Here is a 25105-nt window from a genome sequence, read left to right as displayed (position 1 = left end):
TCTATGAAATCTAGGTCAAGTTCGATATTGGGTCATCTGGGGTCAAAAACTAGGTCAGTAGGTCAATTAGTAGAAATACCTTGTGAACACATTAGAGGTCACAATTTTAGCCTAATCTCAATGCAACTTGGTCAGAATGATCATCTCTATAAAATCTAGGTCAAGTTCGATATTGGGTCATTCGCGGTCAATAATTAGGTCACTAGGTCAATTAGTAGAAAAACCTTGTGAACACAATAGAGGTCACAATTTTAGCCTAATCTCAATGCAAATTGGTCAGAATGATCATCGCTGTAAAATGTAGGTCAAGTTTGATATTGGGTCATTCACGGTCAATAACTAGGTCACTAGGTCAATTAGTACAAAAACCTTGTGAACACAATAGAGGTCACAATTTTAGCCTAATCTCAATGCAACTTGGTCAGAATGATCATCCTTATAAAATCTAGGTCAAGTTTGATATTGGGTCATCCGCGGTCAATAACTAGGTCACTAGGTCAATTAGTACAAAAACCTTGTGAACACAATAGAGGTCACAATTTTAGGCTAATCTTAATGCAACTTGGTCAGAATGATCATCTCTATAAAATCTGGGTCAAGTTCGATATTGGGTCATACGCAGTCAATAACTAGGTCATTAGGTCAATTATTAGAAAAACCTTGTGAACAAAATAGAGGTCACAATTTTAGCCTTATCTTAATGAAACCTGGTCAGAATGATCATCTTAACATAAGCTAGGTCAAGTTCGATATTGGGTCATCTGGGGTCAAAAACTAGGTCACTAGGTCAATTAGTAGAAAAACCTTGTGAACACAAAAGAGGTCACAATTTTAGCCTAATCTCAATGCAACTTGGTCAGAATGATCATCTCTATAAAATGTAGGTCAAGTTCGATATTGGGTTATCCGCGGTCAACAACTAGGTCACTAGGTCAATTAGTACAAAAACCTTGTGAACACAATAGAGGTCACAATTTTAGCCTAATCTCAATGCAAGTTGGTCAGAATAATCATCTCTATAAAATCTAGGTCAAGTTCGATATTGGGTCATCCGCAGTCAATAACTAGGTCACTAGGTCAATTATTAGAAAAACCTTGTGAACACAACAGAGGTCACAATTTTGACCTAATCTTTATGAAACTTGGTCAGACTGATCATCTCTATGAAATCTAGGTCAAGTTCGATATTGGGTCATCTGGGGTCAAAAACTAGGTCAGTAGGTCAATTAGTAGAAATACCTTGTGAACACATTAGAGGTCACAATTTTAGCCTAATCTCAATGCAACTTGGTCAGAATGATCATCTCTATAAAATCTAGGTCAAGTTCGATATTGGGTCATCCGCGGTCAATAATTAGGTCACTAGGTCAATTAGTAGAAAAACCTTGTGAACACAATAGAGGTCACAATTTTAGCCTAATCTCAATGCAACTTGGTCAGAATGATCATCTCTATAAAATGTAGGTCAAGTTCGATATTGGGTCATCCGCGGTCAACAACTAGGTCACTAGGTCAATTAGTACAAAAACCTTGTGAACACAATAGAGGTCACAATTTTAGCCTAATCTCAATGCAACTTGGTCAGAATAATCATCTCTATAAAATCTAGGTCAAGTTCGATATTGGGTCATCCGCAGTCAATAACTAGGTCACTAGGTCAATTATTAGAAAAACCTTGTGAACACAACAGAGGTCACAATTTTGACCTAATCTTTATGAAACTTGGTCAGACTGATCATCTCTATGAAATCTAGGTCAAGTTCGATATTGGGTCATCTGGGGTCAAAAACTAGGTCAGTAGGTCAATTAGTAGAAATACCTTGTGAACACATTAGAGGTCACAATTTTAGCCTAATCTCAATGCAACTTGGTCAGAATGATCATCTCTATAAAATCTAGGTCAAGTTCGATATTGGGTCATTCGCGGTCAATAACTAGGTCACTAGGTCAATTAGTAGAAAAACCTTGTGAACACAATAGAGGTCACAATTTTAGCCTAATCTCAATGCAAATTGGTCAGAATGATCATCGCTGTAAAATGTAGGTCAAGTTTGATATTGGGTCATTCACGGTCAATAACTAGGTCACTAGGTCAATTAGTACAAAAACCTTGTGAACACAATAGAGATCACAATTTTAGCCTAATCTCAATGCAACTTGGTCAGAATGATCATCCTTATAAAATCTAGGTCAAGTTTGATATTGGGTCATCCGCGGTCAATAACTAGGTCACTAGGTCAATTAGTACAAAAACCTTGTGAACACAATAGAGGTCACAATTTTAGGCTAATCTTAATGCAACTTGGTCAGAATGATCATCTCTATAAAATCTGGGTCAAGTTCGATATTGGGTCATACGCAGTCAATAACTAGGTCACTAGGTCAATTATTAGAAAAACCTTGTGAACAAAATAGAGGTCACAATTTTAGCCTTATCTTAATGAAACTTGGTCAGAATGATCATCTTAACATAAGCTAGGTCAAGTTCGATATTGGGTCATCTGCGGTCAAAAACTAGGTCACTAGGTCAATTAGTACAAAAACCTTGTGAACACAATAGAGGTCACAATTTTAGCCTAATCTCAATGCAACTTGGTCAGAATGATCATCTCTATAAAATGTAGGTCAAGTTCGATATTGGGTTATCCGCGGTCAACAACTAGGTCACTAGGTCAATTAGTACAAAAACCTTGTGAACACAATAGAGGTCACAATTTTAGCCTAATCTCAATGCAAGTTGGTCAGAATAATCATCTCTATAAAATCTAGGTCAAGTTCGATATTGGGTCATCCGCAGTCAATAACTAGGTCACTAGGTCAATTATTAGAAAAACCTTGTGAACACAACAGAGGTCACAATTTTGACCTAATCTTTATGAAACTTGGTCAGACTGATCATCTCTATGAAATCTAGGTCAAGTTCGATATTGGGTCATCTGGGGTCAAAAACTAGGTCAGTAGGTCAATTAGTAGAAATACCTTGTGAACACATTAGAGGTCACAATTTTAGCCTAATTTCAATGCAACTTGGTCAGAATGATCATCTCTATAAAATTTAGGTCAAGTTCGATATTGGGTCATCCGCGGTCAATAACTAGGTCACTAGGTCAATTAGTAGAAAAACCTTGTGAACACAATAGAGGTCACAATTTTAGCCTAATCTCAATGCAACTTGGTCAGAATGATCATCGCTATAAAATGTAGGTCAAGTTTGATATTGGGTCATTCACGGTCAATAACTAGGTCACTAGGTCAATTATTACAAAAACCTTGTGAACACAATAGAGGTCACAATTTTAGCCTAATCTCAATGCAACTTGGTCAGAATGATCATCGCTATAAAATGTAGGTCAAGTTTGATATTGGGTCATTCACGGTCAATAACTAGGTCACTAGGTCAATTATTACAAAAACCTTGTGAACACAATAGAGATCACAATTTTAGCCTAATCTCAATGCAACTTGGTCAGAATGATCATCTCTATAAAATCTGGGTCAAGTTCGATATTGGGTCATACGCAGTCAATAACTAGGTCACTAGGTCAATTATCAGAAAAACCTTGTGAACAAAATAGAGGTCACAATTTTAGCCTTATCTTAATGAAACTTGGTCAGAATGATCATCTTAACATAAGCTAGGTCAAGTTCGATATTGGGTCATCTGGGGTCAAAAACTAGGTCACTAGGTCAATTAGTAGAAAAACCTTGTGAACACAAAAGAGGTCACAATTTTAGCCTAATCTCAATGCAACTTGGTCAGAATGATCATCTCTATAAAATGTAGGTCAAGTTCGATATTGGGTTATCCGCGGTCAACAACTAGGTCACTAGGTCAATTAGTACAAAAACCTTGTGAACACAATAGAGGTCACAATTTTAGCCTAATCTCAATGCAAGTTGGTCAGAATAATCATCTCTATAAAATCTAGGTCAAGTTCGATATTGGGTCATCCGCAGTCAATAACTAGGTCACTAGGTCAATTATTAGAAAAACCTTGTGAACACAACAGAGGTCACAATTTTGACCTAATCTTTATGAAACTTGGTCAGACTGATCATCTATGAAATCTAGGTCAAGTTCGATATTGGGTCATCTGGGGTCAAAAACTAGGTCAGTAGGTCAATTAGTAGAAATACCTTGTGAACACATTAGAGGTCACAATTTTAGCCTAATTTCAATGCAACTTGGTCAGAATGATCATCTCTATAAAATTTAGGTCAAGTTCGATATTGGGTCATCCGCGGTCAATAACTAGGTCACTAGGTCAATTAGTAGAAAAACCTTGTGAACACAATAGAGGTCACAATTTTAGCCTAATCTCAATGCAACTTGGTCAGAATGATCATCGCTATAAAATGTAGGTCAAGTTTGATATTGGGTCATTCACGGTCAATAACTAGGTCACTAGGTCAATTATTACAAAAACCTTGTGAACACAATAGAGGTCACAATTTTAGCCTAATCTCAATGCAACTTGGTCAGAATGATCATCGCTATAAAATGTAGGTCAAGTTTGATATTGGGTCATTCACGGTCAATAACTAGGTCACTAGGTCAATTATTACAAAAACCTTGTGAACACAATAGAGATCACAATTTTAGCCTAATCTCAATGCAACTTGGTCAGAATGATCATCTCTATAAAATCTAGGTCAAGTTCGATATTGGGTCATCTGCGGTCAATAACTAGGTCACTAGGTCAATTACTACAAAAACCTTGTGAACACAATAGAGGTCACAATTTTAGGCTAATCTTAATGCAACTTGGTCAGAATGATCATCTCTATAAAATCTGGGTCAAGTTCGATATTGGGTCATACACAGTCAATAACTAGGTCACTAGGTCAATTATTAGAAAAACCTTGTGAACAAAATAGAGGTCACAATTTTAGCCTTATCTTAATGAAACTTGGTCAGAATGATCATCTTAACATAAGCTAGGTCAAGTTCCATATTGGGTCAACCCAGGTCAAAAACTAGGTCACTAGGTCAATTATTTTTATTTACAGGTGATATTTGAACATAAATGTCTATGTTTGAGAACTTTCAGCTGTTTCATATATCTGATAAATATGATTATCATTTTGCAAGTGCAACTACCGACTCTTAAATAATGTCTATTTGGATTTTCTTGTATCATTCTATTTATGGCAGATATTAATTGTTCTTATTAAGACTTACAATCACATTATATAAATATTTTTGGATTTATTATTGATTTACATAACCATACGTAATTCTACTAAATTTTATTTCCAATTTATAATAATACCTTTTTAGATTTTTTTTTATGAAATTGCCTTTTTAGCTCACCTGTCACTTTGTGACATGGTGAGCTTTTGTGATCGCCTTTTGTCCGTCGTGCGGCGTGCGTCGTCCGTCAACAATTTACTTAAAAGACATCTCCTCCTTAACCGCTAGGCCAATATTAATAAAACTTCATAGGTTCCTTGGGTTGTCTTCTATCAAAGTTGTTCAAAGAATTCAATTCCATACAGAACTCTGGTTGCCATGGCAACCAAAAGGAAAAACTTTAAAAATCTTCTTCTCCCAAACCACAAGGCTTAGGCCGTTGATATATGGTAGGTAGGATCACCAAATGGTCCTCTACCAAGATTGTTCAAATTATGGCCCTGGGGTCAAAATTGGCCACGTCCCGGGGGTCATGGGTTTTCTCTATATGTTTATAGTGAAAACTTAAAAAATCTTCTCCTCTGAACTTACTTGGCCTAGAGCTTAGATATTTGGCATGATTCATCGTCTAGTGGGCCTCTACAAAGTTTGTTCAAATTATGGCCCTGGGGTCAAAATTGGCCCCGCCCCGGGGGGTCATGGGTTTTCTCTATATGTTTATAGTGAAAACTTAAAAAATCTTCTCCTCTGAACTTACTTGGCCTAGAGCTTAGATATTTGGCATGGTTCATCGTCTAGTGGACCTCTACAAAGTTTGTTCAAATTATGGCCCTGGGGTCAAAATTGGCCCCGCCCCGGGGGGTCATGGGTATTCTCTATATGTTTATAGTGAAAACCTTAAAAAATCTTCTCCTCTGAACTTACTTGGCCTAGAGCTTAGATATTTGGCATGGTTCATCGTCTAGTGGACCTCTACAAAGTTTGTTCAAATTATGGACCTGGGGTCAAAGTTGGCCCCGTCCCGGGGGGTCATGGGTTTTCTCTATATGTTTATAGTGAAAACTTAAAAAATCTTCTCCTCTGAACTTACTTGGCCTAGAGCTTAGATATTTGGCATGATTCATCGTCTAGTGGACCTCTACAAAGTTTGTTCAAATTATGGCCCTTGGGTCAAAATTGGCCCCGCCCCGGGGGGTCATGGGTATTCTCTATAAGTTTATAGTTAAAACTTCAAAAATCTTCTCCTCTGAACTTACTTGGACTAGAGCTTAGATATTTGGCATGATTCATTGTCTAGTGGACCTTTACAAAGATTGTTCAAATTATGGCCTTGGGGTCAAAATTGGCCCCGCCCCGGGGGTCATGGGTATACTTGATATGTTTATAGTTAAAACTTCAAAAATCTTCTCCTCTTAACTTACTTGGACTAGAGCTTAGATATTTGGCATGATTCATCGTCTAGTGGACCTCTACAAAGTTTGTTCAAATTTTGGCCTTTGGGTCAAAATTGGCGCTGCCCCGAGGGGTCATGGGTTTTCTCTATATGTTTATAGTGAAAACCTTAAAAAATCTTCTCCTCTGAACTTACTTGGCCTAGAGCTTAGATATTTGGCATGATTCATCGTCTAGTGGACCTCTACAAAGTTTGTTCAAATTATGGCCCTTGGGTCAAAATTGGCCCTGCCCCGGGGGTCATGGATTTTCTCTATATGTTTATAATGAAAACTTAAAAAATCTTCTCCTCTGAACTTACTTGGCCTAGAGCTTAGATATTTGGCATGATTCATCGTCTAGTGGACCTCTACAAAGTTTGTTCAAATTATGGCCCTGGGGTCAAAATTGGCCCCGCCCCGGGGGGTCATGGGTATTCTCTATATGTTTATAGTTAAAACTTCAAAAATCTTCTCCTCTGAACTTACTTGGACTAGAGCTTAGATATTTGGCATGATTCATCGTCTAGTGGACCTTTACAAAGATTGTTCAAATTATGGCCTTGGATTCAAAATTGGCCCCGCCCTGGGGGTAATGGGTTTTCTCTATATGTTTATAGTGAAAACTTCAAAAATCTTCTCCTTTGAACTTACTTGGACTAGAGCTTAGATATTTGGCATGGTTCATCGTCTAGTTGACCTCTACAAAGATTGTTCAAATTATGGCCTTGGGGTCAAAATTGACCCCGCCCTGGGGGGTCATGGGTATACTTGATATGTTTATAGTTAAAACTTCAAAAATCTTCTCCTCTGAACTTACTTGGACTAGAGCTTAGATATTTGGCATGATTCATCGTCTAGTGGACCTCTACAAAGATTGTTCAAATTATGGCCTTTGGGTCAAAATTGGCCCCGCCCCGGGGGGTCATGGGTTTTCTCTATATGTTTATAGTAAATAAAATCAAAAATCTCTTCTGAACTTACGTTGCTTAGAGCTTAGATATTTGGCATGATTCATCGTCTAGTGGACCTCTACAAAGATTGTTCAAAATTGGCCCCGCCCCGGGGGGTCATGGGTTTTCTCTATATGTTTATAGTTAAAACTTCAAAAATCTTCTCCTCTGAACTTACTTGGACTAGAGCTTAGATATTTGGCATGATTCATCATCTAGTGGACCTCTACAAAGATTGTTCAAATTATGGCCTTGGGGTCAAAATTGGCCCCGCCCCCTTGGGGGGTCATGGGTTTTCTCTATATGTTTATAGTGAAAACTTCAAAAATCATCTCCTCTGAACTTACGTGGCTTAGAGCTTAGATATTTGGCATGATTCATCGTCTAGTGGACCTCTACAAAGTTTGTTCAAATTATGGCCCTGGGGTCAACATTGGCCACACCCCGGGGCTAATGGTTTTTCTCTATATGGGTTATAGTGAAAACTTAAAAAATCTTCTCCGAACTCACAAAGACAAATAACGTCTTAATTTAAACTGGATAACATATTTAGTACACATACCAATTTTCAATATGGGCCACATACAACAATTAATTACAAATATACATATATAGATACACACGTAAAATCAAGTAGTGACAAGAGCTTAGATATTTGGCATGATATACCATCTAGTTGACTTGTACCAATATTGTTCAATCTTTGGCTCTGGGGTCAAAAAATGGCCCCACCCGGGCGGTCATGGGTTTCCTTATATATGTATATGATGAAAACTTAAGTAATCTTCTTCTCCGAAACCAAAAGGCGAAGGCCTTAGATATTTGGTATGAAGCATCGTTTATCGGACCACTATTAAGATTGTTCAAACTTTAGCCCTGGGGTCAAAATTGGCCACGCCCCGTGTTCATAGGCTTAGGTTTTCAATATTTGTATATAATGGAAGAATGTGCAATATATGACGGGTGAGCGATTCAGGGCCATTTGGCCCTCTTGTTTTTAAGTTTATGCAGTGTAGGTTTTAACACATAATAACACGATGGAATATTGTTACTAAGTCTTAGATTGTGTTCACCAAGTTATGAGTGTAGTGTCGGTAGATTGTACAGCCTACATTATTCCCTTAAGTCATGATGGAGTTTTCTGTGCTCAAGTACTACCAGTATAATCTAGTGCATCCGCCTAAAGTGAAATCCAATTATTGAAATATAACTTGGGATGAACAAGTTTGAGATCTTACTCCAGTTATTGGCATGAACCTTTTTTTGACGAGCCCTGCTTAATAAAATCCAGAATTTGAAGAAGTCTGCCTCAATTTTGGGTTTACATTGTTGCACTTATTTTGACCACTTATAATAATGATTGTATCACGACATTATCATCGCTTGTCAATATTCTATGAGCGTATTAAATACAGGAAAATTGCACTCTTGCTATCTCAACCAGACTTACTTCGTACTTGATAATTTGTGTCTGCAAGATTCAATATTTGATAGGCTGTCATAAAATATCGGCTGTCATTATCTTCAATGTTCTCTCTGTTCGCCCACATTTCAGACTGTTTTATCACTGTCATACAAAATGTAATTTGGAAGCTATTTAGTGATAGTTCTTCGATCATTTTCTCTATTATTTGATATAAGAATGGAGAGAAGGGGCTTTCGTGAGTAACTGAAGATGAAAAATGGACTTTGAATTTGTTACAAATGCCTGAAATGAATATAAGACCCATTTTGAATGCAAATTGCTCAGTAAAATATATTTGGGTTGTTTATCATACTTAAAATGCAATCATGTAACCCTAATTTGTTGGGTACAATTGCATTTTAAATGAAACGTGGCGCAGTCTACGCTACTTACGTAGCCCTGCCTTTGGTATTTTACAAGAGTTTGATTGAGAGTTTAGTTTCTTAAAACACTTTGACAAATCTTTTTTTACAAAACTGCCGCCTCATGGAGCACTGAGAACATTATTTTGGAAACAGGTTTGTCGAAGTGTTTGAGGAAACTAATCACTTAATCAAAATCTGGTATACCAACAATCAGAAAATGGCAGTGCTGTTTAAGTGGCATAGACTGCCCTTTGTTTCATTTAAAATGCTGAAGAAATAGAAAAGTTATTTATTTTAAGTCATTATTCGAAGCAAAATTTGCCTTCTGACTTAGCATTTATGACATAATTTATCACGTGGTAAACACACTGAGCATGTAAGGTTCAACAAACCATAAACATTATCAATGTATGAATATAAGAACCATTTTAGGCAATTTATATTGTAATTTGATAACATTGATTATACTTTTAATAAGTCAAAGGTGATGGAGAGTATTCCTCACACCTCACTTTACCATGTTTGCCTATTAACTTTGTTTTTTATGACGCTTGCTTGGAAATACTAAGTGATAACTTTGTTCTATGTTAAGCAATGTGGCCCTTTTTAACATGGAATCATTTGAATTCTTTCTTCAATGATTGGTGTTTATCAGTATGAATTCATATAACAATTAGACCAAAACATACCCTTTTTTTTAAATTATTTTTAGTTCTGATACATTTTTTGTGATTAATCCTAATGAATGTATGATTAATCCTAATGAATGTAGTTGAACAATTATTCTCAAGTTAAGATTTTCATGGATACTAGCACAGTGCAGGGTTTTCAAACATTTTTTGTTGAATCGTCTCAAATAGTAAAGTAACCAACCAGCTACTACTTATTCTACTTAAAATTCACTTGTACTTTCAAATTTGAACCCACTTGCCATTTGAACTGTCCATTTTGGCCAGCAGCTAGTTCTTATTGAGACCACCGACCGTTACTAAGCTGTGCTAGTTTGCTACTAGTAAGAGTTCTGAGTATTAACAAGCCAGAATATCCTGATAATTTAAAAGGCATTTATAGTTATTGGATATTGCATTGATATTTTTAGGCTTTTGGCATCAATGACACCATTGGCTGCTACCTTGACCTACAGAAGGATGAAATCAAGTGGTCAAAGAATGGAATCGACTTTGGCAAAGCATACGATATTCCAGGCCACATGAGAAATGAGAAGTTCTTTGCAGCTGTTGTTTTAAAGGTAAGAATTCAGACTTAACAGTGTTTCTTAATGTATTCAAACAAAATCCAGATTACTGTTTCCATTTTTTTTAATTCCAACTTAATATCAACAAATTTTAGTATCCAACATGTGTATATACGTACATGTTTTAAGTGTCAACATTTGTTAAGCAAATGTTTTGCTTAAATTCTTAGTAAGCATTCCTTTAGCCGATTCAAACACTTAAAATGGGCCAATTGTTTAGAACTTTGTAAAAGTAATTAAAACAATGTTCTTAATGTCATTGTGTTAACTTTCTAATCTAGTAGAAATCAAATGTATGTATTGTGTGATGTTGCATGGGCTGGTTGCCTCCTAGCAAGTCAACTGTTTTTTGTTTGTTTGTTTAATTTTTACTACACTAGTATCTGTTAAGGCACAGCAGTGATATGCAGTAAGTCTAACAAGATTTGAGACACAGGTATTTCAGTTGTGCTTGTTTGAAATATATCTGACAGTACATTATTAAACAATTTACCTTTAAAAGTTAACAACTATGCTGTTAATAAAGTTGTTAACTTAAACAAAGCTCTTGAACAATCATCTTATTGTTTGTGTGTTCCTTTTAGCTGAGGAAAAAGACAAGCATTTGCTTTAAGTGTTTTGTTTTAAAAAAAAATGAACATAATCAAATTTTGACAGCCATTCAGCATACATAATACTTTAGGGAAATGAGCCGGTTCCTATTGCATGTGAAATTGTTATATGTGTTCAATCTACAGAGCTGTTAACACCTTATGCACTGAACATGGGATTAAATGGGTTTTTGTAGTCATATTTAGTGTTAGTTCTCCTGACAGGTTTTATCCAAGAAATAGCAGGGAGATGCAAGATTTTCGTATTTAGTCCACGCAATTAAAATTAAAAGAAAACACACCAGAATAGCTGTGCCTGTCACAAGTCAGATATACATGTTGTGGTGCCAATAAACTTCTATCATGAACTTGAAGCATGCATTTGGATTTACTTTTATTCAAAAAATTGTTTTTGATTGCAGAATGTTGCCCCTCCATATATCCGTAACCAATCTTCTTTCATGAAAATACATTCTCATTATTAATGTACACAGTAAATTGTTCAACAAATAGTTAAATAATGATACCAAGCTTAAAACTTTCACATGATTTCCACAGAATGCAGAGATGAGCTTCAACTTCGGAACAACTCCGTTCAAGTTCAATCCGCCCCAGGGATTTACCGCTCTGTTCAAGGCGCCCAAAGATAGCACAGTGGAGTCCAAGATTGCGGGCGGTGGGGCTGCGACTGCCAAGCCTGCTCCTAATGCCCCACAGGCCATCATAATTGAACCATCCAGAGAGCTAGCAGAACAGGTTCATTCAGTGTTCTGTTTAGTTTTCCAGAAATGACGTAGTTTGTTTTATAGGTACAGTAGAAACTCACTAAACCAGAACTCCACAAGACTTTTTTCAGAGTCCTGGTTTTCCCCTTCTATTTTCAATGTAAAAAAATCCTACAAAGCCGGAACCCCGGAATTCCGGATACCAGACAAAAAATCGAGAAAATTTGTTAGTGGTCAACGCAATTTTATCTCACATAACCGGACATATATTTGTTCCAACATGTCAAAATGATTTTGTGTATTAGGAATTCGCGAATCCCGTGTCACTTTGTTTTGACAGCCTGTGCGTCGTTAAATATTGCACTTGTGATGTTGTGTTAACTCGATAATCGATAATAATGATTGCGCTGTGGATTGACTGCCGCACGATAATCAAACTTGTGAAAAGAAAATTGATTGAAACATTAATTTGTTTGTTGCAGAAAATAAAGAACTAGAAACGGTTATTAAGTGATCATTTTGGAGGGTTGTTTTATCTAAAGACTTCTATGATTGAATCAAATTAGAGAGGTGCGTTAATTAGACTATCAAACATACTTAACAAGCATTAAATTAGAGATAATCAGATAATTTGTTTGTTTGTTACTCAAATCAAGAACTTTGATTGGTGATGAAGTGGTCATTTTCGCGAGTTGTTTTATTTTAAGAATTGGAAAAAAAGATTATTTAATTTATAAAAACGCAGAAATGTTTAATTATGTTTATCACATTTGCATGTGCTTTAATCATGTCTCATGGCATTATTTCAAGTTACTTAAACCATTGTTGATGTAAAATAAATGTTATCTTTGTGTTTTCATTTTATTCCAGTTTTCAACTTTCCTTTTAAGGTTAACTCAGTTAATATTTTGAGTAAACTTACATCAAATCCTCACTAAACCAGAAAATTTGCCTAGTCCGGACCTTGTCCGGTTTAGTGAGTTTCTACTGTACTGTATTTAATAATTGATGCTGTTGAAAAGTTGCTTGATGAAATAATTTCTTAATAAAAAGTGTTATGTATGTGAGTGTAGGGAATAAATCAAGATCTTGCAAATGATAGAAACAATTTCAAATTTTGACTTTATTTCACTCTCATAAGCTTGTCTGTCATTCAAAGAAATCTGGTGGTGAAATCTGGTGGCATGTGTAGAAAGGCTTTCAACTCTTGCTATAACAATTGTTGAGTTCCGCCCCTATTTGAAAACCCCCAAACCAGACAAACTCTGGCGTCTGCTTGTGGTGCTCTTGTTTTTATTATTATCATTTTGCAAACTTGTCGTTTGTTATTTAAACATTCCTTAAACATTACATCTATACTACCTATTCTCCAACGAAACATAATGTAACATTAACTTTTGAATACAGTACTTCTTATAAATTTCAGACCCTTACTCAAATCCAGAAGTTCAAAACCCATTTAGAAAATCCAGTGCCGAGGTAGGTTTATTTGTAGTATGGGGCCTTGTATTGTAATGTAATGCATGAGTCAAGTATTGTGTCCCTGACATAATCTTATGCCCTAAGGGACCCCCATTTTGAGCTAAATGTTACTCCCTGAGACTCCCAAAGACAGCATGAATGGAGTTTTACCGGCAATGTCAATATCAGGAAAGCACACCTACCTGAGACCCCTAATTTGACATCAATAAAAGTCAGAAAATGATTCGCTAGGAAAACCCCTACTGTAAATGTCATTTTCATTGTCTGTTTGAAATCTGACATTCATTATTGCATTATTAAGTGATAGTGAGGGTGATTTCTCTTGCGACATCAACAATTTAGTTTTGAAAATATCCGTAAAATATCAATTGGATCTAAGTATTTATTGCTTGTATAAAAAGACCCGAATGCAAGATTTTGCCTGCATTAAGGTTTATAACGATAACAAAAGAGCTTTTGATAATAACATTAATGGTAATTTGTTAGCCTGTGAGATTTTGTATTGGTGTCACTGTGGCACTGATGCATGGACTTGTTAGTTTGACATTTTACAGAACTTTCCCTATCAATATTCCCTATAAAGATGTATGGGATAATAAAATTCTAATCTGGCGGCTTCAAATAGAAATTTCGCTGCAATAGTGAGCATACTGTGCATGTAATAAATCCTCTGGTGAATTACAGCCTTTATGTGGCCTCTAAAATCATGTCACACGAGGTATAATCACTCCTCGTGAGGGGAAATATTCATGGGCCGTGATTTCGTATGTGTGTGTGGAACATCTCAGACTATTAATTCCGCAGTGATGCATTTTCATGGCCTTCTCCTGTCTTTATGTTAATTTGTCTTGATTTGTGATCTTAATGCATTTAAGCATTTGAAGTTTTCAAATGGAAGAACAGCATTTCCAGATTAAAGATTCACTCTATAGATTAAGCTGGTAGTTTTTCCTTGCTTATTTTCAGCCAAGCATTAATAAGTTCTCTGGCCACATCAGCTTGGTTCATAACAAAAAACAACAGCATCTAAACTTCAGTAAACATAATATGAGAGTTTGCATACTTAAACAGTGATTACTAATTTGCAGCCGGCTAAATGACCAAGAGAACATAACACAGATTTCAGTTATTGCAGTTTATAATGTTGTTCTTTGTTTCAACTGATATTATACATGAATGATTTTGCAATCTTTATTGGCCCCCAAAAAACTTTTTTTATACTCTCTCTTGACATCAAACCCTTTCAAATGAAAGGGAAAATTATACTGGATCCAACATCCTTATTAACCTATACCTTAAACACACTAAGTGATGTTCCTTGTAACATTTTTTGCAGGGAGCTGCTGATTGTTGGAGGGGTAAATGTGAAAGACCAAGTGGATGTACTCACTAAAGGGGTATATGTCTTGTTTTTATGCCCCCGAAGGGGGCTTATTAAAATCGCACCGTCCGTCCGTCCGTCCGTCCGTCCGACTCAATAACTCAGAATAATATGGACAGATTTTAAAATAACTTGCCACATGTGTTCGGCATACGAAGACGATGTGTTGCGTGCAAGAACCGTGTCCCTACCTCTAAGGTCAAGGTCACACTTAGGTGTTTATTCCCAATGGAATGCTGCATATAAGGACATAGAGTATAAGTTGTCGTGTCCGGGCTGTAACTTTCCCTTGTATGGACAGATTTTAAAATAACTTGCCACATGTGTTCGGCATACCAAGACGATGTGTCGCGTGCAAGAACTGTGTCCCTACCTCTAAGGTCAAGGTCACACTTAGGTGTTTATTCAGAATAGCATGCTGCATATAAGGACATAGAGTATAGGTTGTCGTGTCCGGGCTGTAACTTTCCCTTGTATGGACAGATTTTAAAATAACTTGCCACATGTGTTCGGCATACCAAGACGACGTGTCGCGTGCAAGAACTGTGTCCCTACCTCTAAGGTCAAGGTCACACTTAGGTGTTTATTCACAATGAAATGCTGCATATAAGGACATAGAGTATAGGTTGTCGTGTCCGGGCTGTAACTTTCCCTTGTATGGACAGATTTTAAAATAAATTGCCACATGTGTTTGGCATACCAAGACGACGTGTCGCCTGCAAGACCCGTGTCCCTACCTCTAAGGTCAAGGTCACACTTAGTGTTTATTCAGAATGGCATGCTGCATATAAGGACATAGAGTATAGGTTGTCGTGTCCGGGCTGTAACTTTACCTTGTATGGACAGATTTTAAAATAACTTGCCACATGTGTTCGGCATATCAAGAAGACGTGTCATGTGCAAAACTTGTGTCCCTACCTCTTAGGTCAAGGTCACACTTAGTTTTTATTCACAATGGAATGCTGCATATAATGACATAGAGTATAGGTTGTCGTGTCCGGGCTGTAACTTTCCCTTGTATGGACAGATTTTAAAATAACTTGCCACATGTGTACGACATACCAAGATGACGTGTCGCGTGCAAGAACCGTGTCCCTACCTCTAAGGTCAAGGTCACACTTAGGTATTTATTCACAATGGAATGCTGCATACAATGACATAGAGTATAGGTTGTCACGTTCGGGCTGTAACTTTCCCTTGTATGGACAGATTTTAAAATAACTTGCCACATGTGTTTGGCATACCAAGACGACGTGTCGCGTGCAAGATCCGTGTCCCTATTTCTTAAGTCAAGGTCACACTTAGTGTTTATTCACAATGGAGTGCTGCATATAAGGATACAGAGTATTTGTTGTTATGTCTGGGCTGTAACTTTTTCTTGTATGGACAGATTTTAAAGTTACTTGCCACATGTGTTCGAAATACCAAGATGACGTGTCACGTGCAAGACCCATGTCCCTACCTCTAAGGTGAAAGAAACACTTTGTGTTTATTCACAATGGAATGCTGAATATAAGGACATAAGAATGTAGGTTGTCAAGTATGGGTGGTATTTTTTTATGTTCATAGGCAATTTAAAATAATTTGCCATATGTTTTTGTTTGATCTTTAACTTTTCATGTACTGACCTTGTTCATAGGTCAATGTCACATTCGGGGGCATTCGTCACATACTGTGACAGCTCTTGTTTCAGTTGTATAATTGCTTTACATTGACCTTACTGAAATACTTTCATGTTAAACTCTCTTTCACAATTCAAAGAAGGATTCCAGTTATAGACATCATATTGTTCTCTAAGTTGTTGTTTTTTTAAATAAAAAAATAATTGCCAACTCACTCTTACTGGCATGGTGTTGCGTAAGTATGTAGTCTGAGTTGTGTGGTACCCTGGAAAAACTCCACTTATCAAAGTTCGATACAATCAGCTAATAGTGTGGCATTTTTTGAATGTATGTATTATATTGAGTAAGATGAAACATAATTATATATTCGCAGGTGGATATTGTGTGTGGGACACCGGGACGCTTGGAGGACTTGATTTCCACTGGAAAACTATTGCTCTCAGCTTGCAGATTCTTCGTTCTGGATGAAGCTGTTAGTTGCTTATTTTACTTTTTATTATAAAAATTAACTAAAGTATCTGATATTGATGCCTCCTTTTATGTTTTTCTAATGATCATAGGTCATATGGTTGGTCAGTCTTGTCTGTGATTTCTTTGGAAGTAGGACCATTTAACATTGATGTAAAGTTGCCCTTCATGAGTAGTTGACCTGTTGTTTTGAGGTCAACGTTCATGGTCATCAATCTTATGAAAACTTTGTGAATAATTGAGAGTGGATGTTGACCTCGGACAATGGAATGGCAGGTTGCCCTCTACGAATAGCTCAGACTCCTTTGTTATAAAACTTTGAGGTGTCAGCAGACAGGGTCAGGATCAACAATCTTATAAATGCTTTGTCCATACAATAATCTGCGACCCTGAAACTTGTAGGTTACCTTTGATAAGTAGTTGACCTATATTGGTTTTTGAAGTCAGTAGGTCAAAGGTCAAGATCATGGTCAACAATTTTATGATAACTGTCGTCAAAAAACTTGAACAAAGAATAATTTGGCCTAGGAAATGTCAAGGTTGCAGTCTTATGAAAATTTGTTTGCACCTGTTGTTTTAAGGCCAGTAGGAAGACCTCTCTTGATTTTAGATTAAAGATCATGGTCAGTCAACAGTCTGCTGAAAACTTTCTCTGCACAGTAACTTGAGAAAAAATGTACATTATAGGACCATGCAAATTCAGTCATAGGTTGGCCTTGACCAGATGTCACGTCGAAATGTTTGTCTTCTTCTTTCTGAAGAAATTGTGAAACCATCAATAATCAATATATTTCTTCTCAAAACACCTTTATTCAATGTTTGAAATGTTTCTTAGAAAGTAGCGCTCAGGTGAAATTATGTTTGACAAACATCTCTTGGTATATCTTATTTGCACAAAAAATCGGGAAACCTGGTATTAAGCATGTCGGGTGTTTTTCAGGTATTGAAATACTCTTGTTGTCGACTGCTCATGCAAAATAAAAAAAATTGGCCACAACTGAAGAACTGTCGAGGATAGGAACATTAAACTTGGTACACATGTCCTCTATGATAATACCCATATGTATAGCAACTGTGATAAGTAAGGCTAAAATATTTGTCAATGTATGTCCCTTGAATAAACTGCCAAGCACTGGCCTAAGCTTCTTCTGCTGTTGTTTGCCAATCACAGGCCTAAGCTTGTTCTGCTGTCGTTTGCCAATCACTGGCCTAAGCTTGTTTTGCTGTTGTTTGCCAAGCACTGGCCTAAGCTTGTTCTGCTGTTGTTTGCCAAGCACTGGCCTAAGCTTGTTCTGCTGTCGTTTGCCAATCACTGGCCTAAGCTTGTTCTGCTGTCGTTTGCCAAGCACTGGCCTAAGCTTGTTCTGCTGTCGTTTGCCAAGCACTGGCCTAAGCTTGTTCTGCTGTCGTTTGCCAAGCACTGGCCTAAGCTTGTTCTGCTGTTGTTTGTCAAGCACTGGCCTAGGCTTGTTCTGCTGTCGTTTGTCAAGCACTGGCCTAGGCTTGTTCTGCTGTCGTTTGTCAAGCACTGGCCTAAGCTTGTTCTGCTGTCGTTTGCCAATCACTTGCCAATGTTTTTTCTGCTGTCGTTTGCCAAGCACTGGCCTATGCATGTTCTGTTGTTGTTTGACAAGCACTTGCCAATGTTTTTTCTGCTGTTGTTTGTCAAGCACTGGCCTATGCTTGTTCTGCTGTTGTTTGACAAGCACTTGCCAATGTTTTTTCTGCTGTTGTTTGTCAAGCACTGGCCTAATGCCTGTTCTGCTGTTGTTTGCCATGCACTGGCCTAGGCTTGTTCTGCTGTTGTTTGTCAAGCACTGGCCTATGCTAGTTCTGCTGTCGTTTGCCAATCACTGGCCTATGCTTGTTCTGCTGTTGTTTGACAAGCACTTGCCAATGTTTTTTCTGCTGTTGTTTGCCAATCACTGGCCTATGCTTGTTCTGCTGTCGTTTGCCAAGCACTGGCCTAAGCTTGTTCTGCTGTCGTTTGCCAATCACTTGCCTAAGCTTGTTCTGCTGTCGTTTGCCAATCACTGGCCTATGCTTGTTCTGCTGTTGTTTGACAAGCACTTGCCAATGTTTTTTCTGCTGTTGTTTGTCAAGCACTGACCTATGCCTGTTCTGCTGTTGTTTGCCAAGCACTGGCCTATGCTTGTTCTGCTGTTGTTTGTCAAGCACTGGCCTAAGCTTGTTCTGCTGTTGTTTGTCAAGCACTGGCCTATGCTTGTTCTGCTGTTGTTTGACAATCACTGGCCTAAGCTTGTTCTGCTGTCGTTTGCCAATCACTGGCCTAAGCTTGTTCTGCTGTCGTTTGCCAATCACTGGCCTATGCTTGTTCTGCTGTTGTTTGACAAGCACTTGCCAATGTTTTTTTTCTGCTGTTGTTTGTCAAGCACTGGCCTATGCCTGTTCTGATGTTGTTTGCCATGCACTGGCCTAGGCTTGTTCTGCTGTTGTTTGTCAATCACTGGCCTATGCTTGTTCTGCTGTTGTTTGACAAGCACTTGCCAATGTTTTTTCTGCTGTTGTTTGTCAAGCACTGGCCTATGCCTGTTCTGCTGTTGTTTGCCAAGCACTGGCCTATGCTTGTTCTGCTGTTGTTTGTCAAGCACTGGCCTAAGCTTGTTCTGCTGTTGTTTGTCAAGCACTGGCCTATGCTTGTTCTGCTGTTGTTTGACAATCACTGGCCTAAGCTTGTTCTGCTGTCGTTTGCCAATCACTGGCCTAAGCTTGTTCTGCTGTTGTTTGCCAAGCACTGGCCTATGCTTGTTCTGCTGTTGTTTGACAATCACTGGCCTAAGCTTGTTCTGCTGTTGTTTGTCAATCACTGGCCTAAGCTTGTTCTGCTGTCGTTTGCCAATCACTGGCCTAAGCTTGTTCTGCTGTTGTTTGTCAAGCACTGGCCTAAGCTTGTTCTGCTGTTGTTTGTCAAGCACTGGCCTAAGCTTGTTCTGCTGTTGTTTGACAATCACTGGCCTAAGCTTGTTCTGCTGTCGTTTGCCAATCACTGGCCCAAGCTTGTTCTGCTGTCGTTTGCCAAGCACTGGCCTATGCTTGTTCTGCTGTTGTTTGCCAAGCACTGGCCTAAGCTTGTTCTGCTGTTGTTTGTCAAGCACTGGCCTATGCTTGTTCTGCTGTCGTTTGCCAAACACTGGCCTAAGCTTGTTCTGCTGTCGTTTGCCAATCACTGGCCTAAGCTTGTTCTGCTGTCATTTGCCAATCACTGGCCTATGCTTGTTCTGCTGTTGTTTGACAAGCACTTGCCAATGTTTTTTCTGCTGTTGTTTGTCAAGCACTGGCCTATGCCTGTTCTGCTGTTGTTTGCCATGCACTGGCCTAGGCTTGTTCTGCTGTTGTTTGTCAAGCACTGGCCTATGCTAGTTCTGCTGTTGTTTGACAAGCACTTGCCAGTGTTTTTTCTGCTGTTGTTTGCCAAGCACTGGCCTATGCATGTTCTGCTGTTGTTTGTCAAGCACTGGCCTATGCTTGTTCTGCTGTTGTTTGCCAAGCACTGGCCTAAGCTTGTTCTGCTGTTGTTTGCCAAGCACTGGCCTATGCTTGTTCTGCTGTTGTTTGTCAAGCACTGGCCTATGCTTTTTCTGCTGTTGCTTGCCAAGTGCTGGCCTTTGCTTGTTCTGCTGTTGCTTGCCAAGTGCTGGCCTTTGCTTGTTCTGTGCTGTTTGTGAAATGGCCATTGATAATTTATGTCCATTTAAATATGGTATCATAGAAAACTCGGCTTTGTTGAGTTACACAAAGCCTGCTTTTGTACAGAACACCCTTTTTATGACTTTAAAAGGCATTTAATTAAGGCACCAACTGAGCTTATTTAAAGTTTTCTGTTTACAATAATGAACAGTTTAATGTTTGTTTCTAAGCTTGATTAATTTATTTGAAAATGAAATGAAAAAAAAAATAAGTTAAACTGTTACAAACCACATTTAAAAGAGATCATTAACTTTCCTCAATTATTTCACGAAGTGATCTCTGGTCTTTTTGTCGTCAGTTTGCCATGTTCATTTTCTGGTAATTGGGAGAAATTGTGGTTGAATTATTGAAAAACAGGTTTTAAATATCTCTTAACCCCCAGCATGTGTCCAATTAGCTATCTTTTTACAGAAATCTTCCAAAGGAAATTATCACAAGATTTATGGATATTTTTAGAAACTTTTTTCCAGAGAAATCTAATGAAAAACCTTACCTTCCAATTCTTGTAAGCTGCCATTCTCCGAACAAGGCAATCGGTGACATGTTTACCACAGAAAAGTTACAGGATTTCATCTGAAAAACACAAGGAGAGTTGATTGGCAGTGCCAGTAGTGTAGCTTTTTATATGGAATGTCATAGGGATCGTGTTGCCATTAGCGTCATACTTGCCTATATATCCAGAAATGCAGTGTAATCACAGAACATGCAAATTAAGATTATATTCATCGTATAAAAACGCATTAAAAATGCTGGTTATTACAATTGTGAGAGAACGTGGTTCACCTAATCATTTAGTCACTTGTCATTTACGTGCTTGGAAAGGAATATCAAGCATCTCCTGCTTATATAAGTAATCTAAACGCTTGATGAGTAATATACAATACTTACAGTCCACAAACTCATCTGAAAAAAGTAATTAATCAAAAGAGTTTCAAATAGAGGCAGATGTTTTAATGTGTCTCAACCAGCTTGTTACATTCAGGGGTGTCGGAATTAATTTAAGAAGCAGGGAATATACCAAAAGTATGCGTGGGGGGGTCTGGGTGTCCTCCCCCAGTCAGGGTCAACAGGGCAATTCCCCATGTAGGTGAATTTAAGCCTTTTTAACAAAAATTTATAGTTTTCTGGTGCATGTTTATTTTGTAACATGAATATACTTGGATGTGTTACTGAATCTTATTACTATATACCCCCACCACTACCACCAGTGAGGGCTATAACTAATGAACAAAATTACTGTCAAATTCAGATTCAGGATAATATTATAACATTGCAGACCACATGCCTTGCCATTTGCTAGCAATTCCCTCCAAATAATATATGTAATTTCTTCTCTACCAATTATATACTTTCAGCCACTGAATCAATCTGAACCTTTGAAAATTAAATATCAAACTTCATATACTGTGCCTCTAGATATTTTACATGCAGCTAACTTATTTTTAAAAACCCAAAGAAAAATATCTGGACACTTTGTGACGTTGAAAGCGTACAAAATTTCACCCATCGTATATGTAAAATTCATCAAAATAATGGATTATTTTAGCAGTGACATCACCGCAAGCTTGTCTCATTTTGTTTACCTCCGGGTAACACGCGTCTACAAAAAGGACTGTTGCCAAAATGGTAATATTTTAGAACTAACAGAAGGCCAGACACGGTCATGTTGCAAACTTACTACACTGGAAAAAATATTCTTTTTTTTTTCACCCTCCATTGCTTAACAAATCATTAACTTCAAAACTTCCCCAGAGGGGGATGCGACTAATGAGGTCATGTATCGAGCTAATGTTATTGTATTCGGAACGCGTGGCAACCAAAATAAACAATACCAACAATCAGGGTTTTGAATAGATGTTAACAGAAAAAAAACATGACAAAAACTAACAGATTTTATTTTTGTTGATGCGGGGAAATTAGCTGGGTGAAAATGCTAAAGTAACCGGATTATTTTACCAGCTCCCGGCCCATTTCTATACCCCTGTAACATTGATTTAAATAATAAGGCAAAACACCTGTTGCAAAATAACAAAGTCATATGTAGTTGAATACATCTAGGTTTGGAATTACCATACTCATTCATTGATAGATCTTATCTTGAGCGTTGTGTCCATTCACTAATTATTTGTAAACCAATGTTTGCCAAACTTGGTCACAGTGTCACAGCTGAATATTTCGACAGAGTTAAATCTTCAGCCCGATGGCCTGATTTTAAAGCTTCCCACTAAAGAAATATTGTTCAGCAGGACGTATGACTCTATGGCCTTCATAACCATGTCCTAAACTAAAGTGAAGTCTGACATACCTTGACTTCGTCTTCTTCTATACAAGTGATATATCACTAACACCTGATTTATTTTATTTTTTAACTGGGCACTTTATAATTATCCAACGATCCATGCTGTCTGAGATCTTCCCTTCCTGTTTGTACAGTTCCTTATAAAGGTTCATAGACAGGTACAGCCTATGTGTTTTTAATGGCTGGCTATAACCCTAACTTATCAACACCATCCTGTCACAGTTAACATACCTACAACATGTATCAGTTATTCCCTGTAGGAATATATGCAGTTGCAACTTATATAAGTCCCAAGGGTACACGAAATGCAACACAGCTCAGAACTGTCTCAACATTGGTCGTAAACAATAGTCACACAAGCATCATAAATCTACATCCGGATGGCATTGACAAGACTTTGCTGTCATTCTTGATTAAGCGAAATCCCGGAATAGAATACTTAAGGTCATGTTACTGATAACAAATAGAACTAGAGTTATCAAGGAAGTGTTAAACAGCTCCAGAGGAAACCTTGACACAGGAATGGCAAAATTTAACGTGAGCACATGCGTTTTAAAAATTATCCATAGATACCTCTATCTGGGTGTATAGTCAGTCAAATTTTGAAGTATAATATATATAAGCCTGCGAATATGACAAACCTTCAATTATTATACTTTATTTGAGATATAAGTATTGTATCAAGAATGTTAAAGATATGCAAGTATGATATTCTGTATGAGGCATTAAGTCTGAGAAATTCTGGGCTTAGACATTTCTACAAGATTGACATATTCTGCAACTTGGTAGAGTTAAAGCGACATTTTCTGCAAGAAAATCCAATGTGCAAACAGATAAAACATTACAAGCAGCCACTAGCCATTTAGGAAATGAGAAAATAGTCTTTGATTGAAAGGAAACTTGATGCCATTGTGTTTAAATGGCACATAAACCTTAGCCCCCTTGTATTATCAGAGAACATAATGACAGAAAACAATTGCAAATGAATATTCCTTAGAACTTCTAACACTTGTTTCACTATTTGGCTTCCTTGAGGGAAATCAGGGATTTGAGATAATGTTTTATTTATACCACAGCATCATTAAACTGACATCCGGTAAATGTTAAATCGTACTAAGACAAAAACAAATGAAAAGTCTGCTTACAGCACCCTCTTTTTGGAAAATAATAAAAAAAATACCTAGAGCAATCACAGTCATGATTATTCCCCACAGACACCCTGTGATGATGCACACATAGTGAAATGTGAAATTAATGGCAGGTACACATCTGCACATTCTGACAAAAGTCACTATAAAGTTGCATGAGTATAGCTGCAATAAATTTGGTGCTAATTTTTTTAGACCATTGTTTTCTATGTCAAGGGCCACAACTCTCATTAGACAAAAACTTAATGAAGTCGAAGGTGCACAATTTTTTATGCTGACCAATAGAATAATGGAAAGAAAAAGTTTTACTGGAAGAGGAAAAAATTAATGCTGTCAAGAGTTGACCAAACAAGGGTCATTACTCTACAATCTGATTGTTGCTCAAATGAGTAAGAGGGTGTAGTGCAATCTTAGAGAACAGATTGGAAAGTGTATTCTGGCTGTTAATCTAACTCGGTCAAGATATTATGGTCATAAATATTGTGATCAAGTTTGGTAATGATGCAAAAGAAACTTGGGTTGAGTTTTGACAAATCAATAGCCATAACTCTGTATAATAACTACACTGTATAAGTTGTTTGAAGTATTCATCTATCTGATCTAAACAGGCCATCAAGGTGTATCCTTGAAAAATGTTCTCAACCTCTCAGCCAGAAAAGGTTGTAAGTTCATTAAGGACACAAGGTTCAGTTGATCCGGGCCCTAAACACTCAGGTGATGTATTACATAAATTACCATAACAATATTAAAGAAATAATTGAAAGAACCAACTCACCAAAAAAAATGAAACTAACTTTAAAAGTCCATCAGGGGCCATTAATTTGTTTTGAGGATCATAAAGAGATTAGACCAACAGTCCCAAATTGCTGTCAAAACTTATTATCAAATTTCCTTGGTCAAATAGGGCCATTATTTGAATTGAGGGTCATTTTGAAGCTGTGTAACTTTATTGCTTTATGACCCTAAACAACTCTGAAGTATCATGTCATTTGAATGGATGGTTTATTAGATATGACTGAAATTCCAAACTTGTTGAAAAACTGATGCAAACACTATGGAGAGTAGGAAACCTTCAAGCTA

General features: G+C 37.4%; 1 protein-coding gene across 1 annotated transcript in view; it reads left to right on the top strand.

Moving 5' to 3' along the window:
• The window catches only part of LOC128243513 (ATP-dependent RNA helicase DDX1-like), a 57843-nt gene that overhangs the window by 18658 nt on the left and 14080 nt on the right, over positions 1–25105 (top strand). The window contains exons 8-12 of the mRNA XM_052961322.1: positions 10447–10596; positions 11751–11948; positions 13344–13396; positions 14736–14796; positions 16776–16874. Coding sequence (XP_052817282.1) covers positions 10447–10596; positions 11751–11948; positions 13344–13396; positions 14736–14796; positions 16776–16874 — 561 coding nt within the window. The remainder of the gene's footprint in view (positions 1–10446; positions 10597–11750; positions 11949–13343; positions 13397–14735; positions 14797–16775; positions 16875–25105) is intronic.

The sequence above is a fragment of the Mya arenaria genome, chromosome 8, assembly GCF_026914265.1.
Source record: "Mya arenaria isolate MELC-2E11 chromosome 8, ASM2691426v1".
Taxonomy (NCBI): domain Eukaryota; kingdom Metazoa; phylum Mollusca; class Bivalvia; order Myida; family Myidae; genus Mya; species Mya arenaria.
The sequence above is the reverse complement of the archived record's forward strand: the minus strand, read 5'-3'. Positions and strand labels throughout refer to the sequence as shown.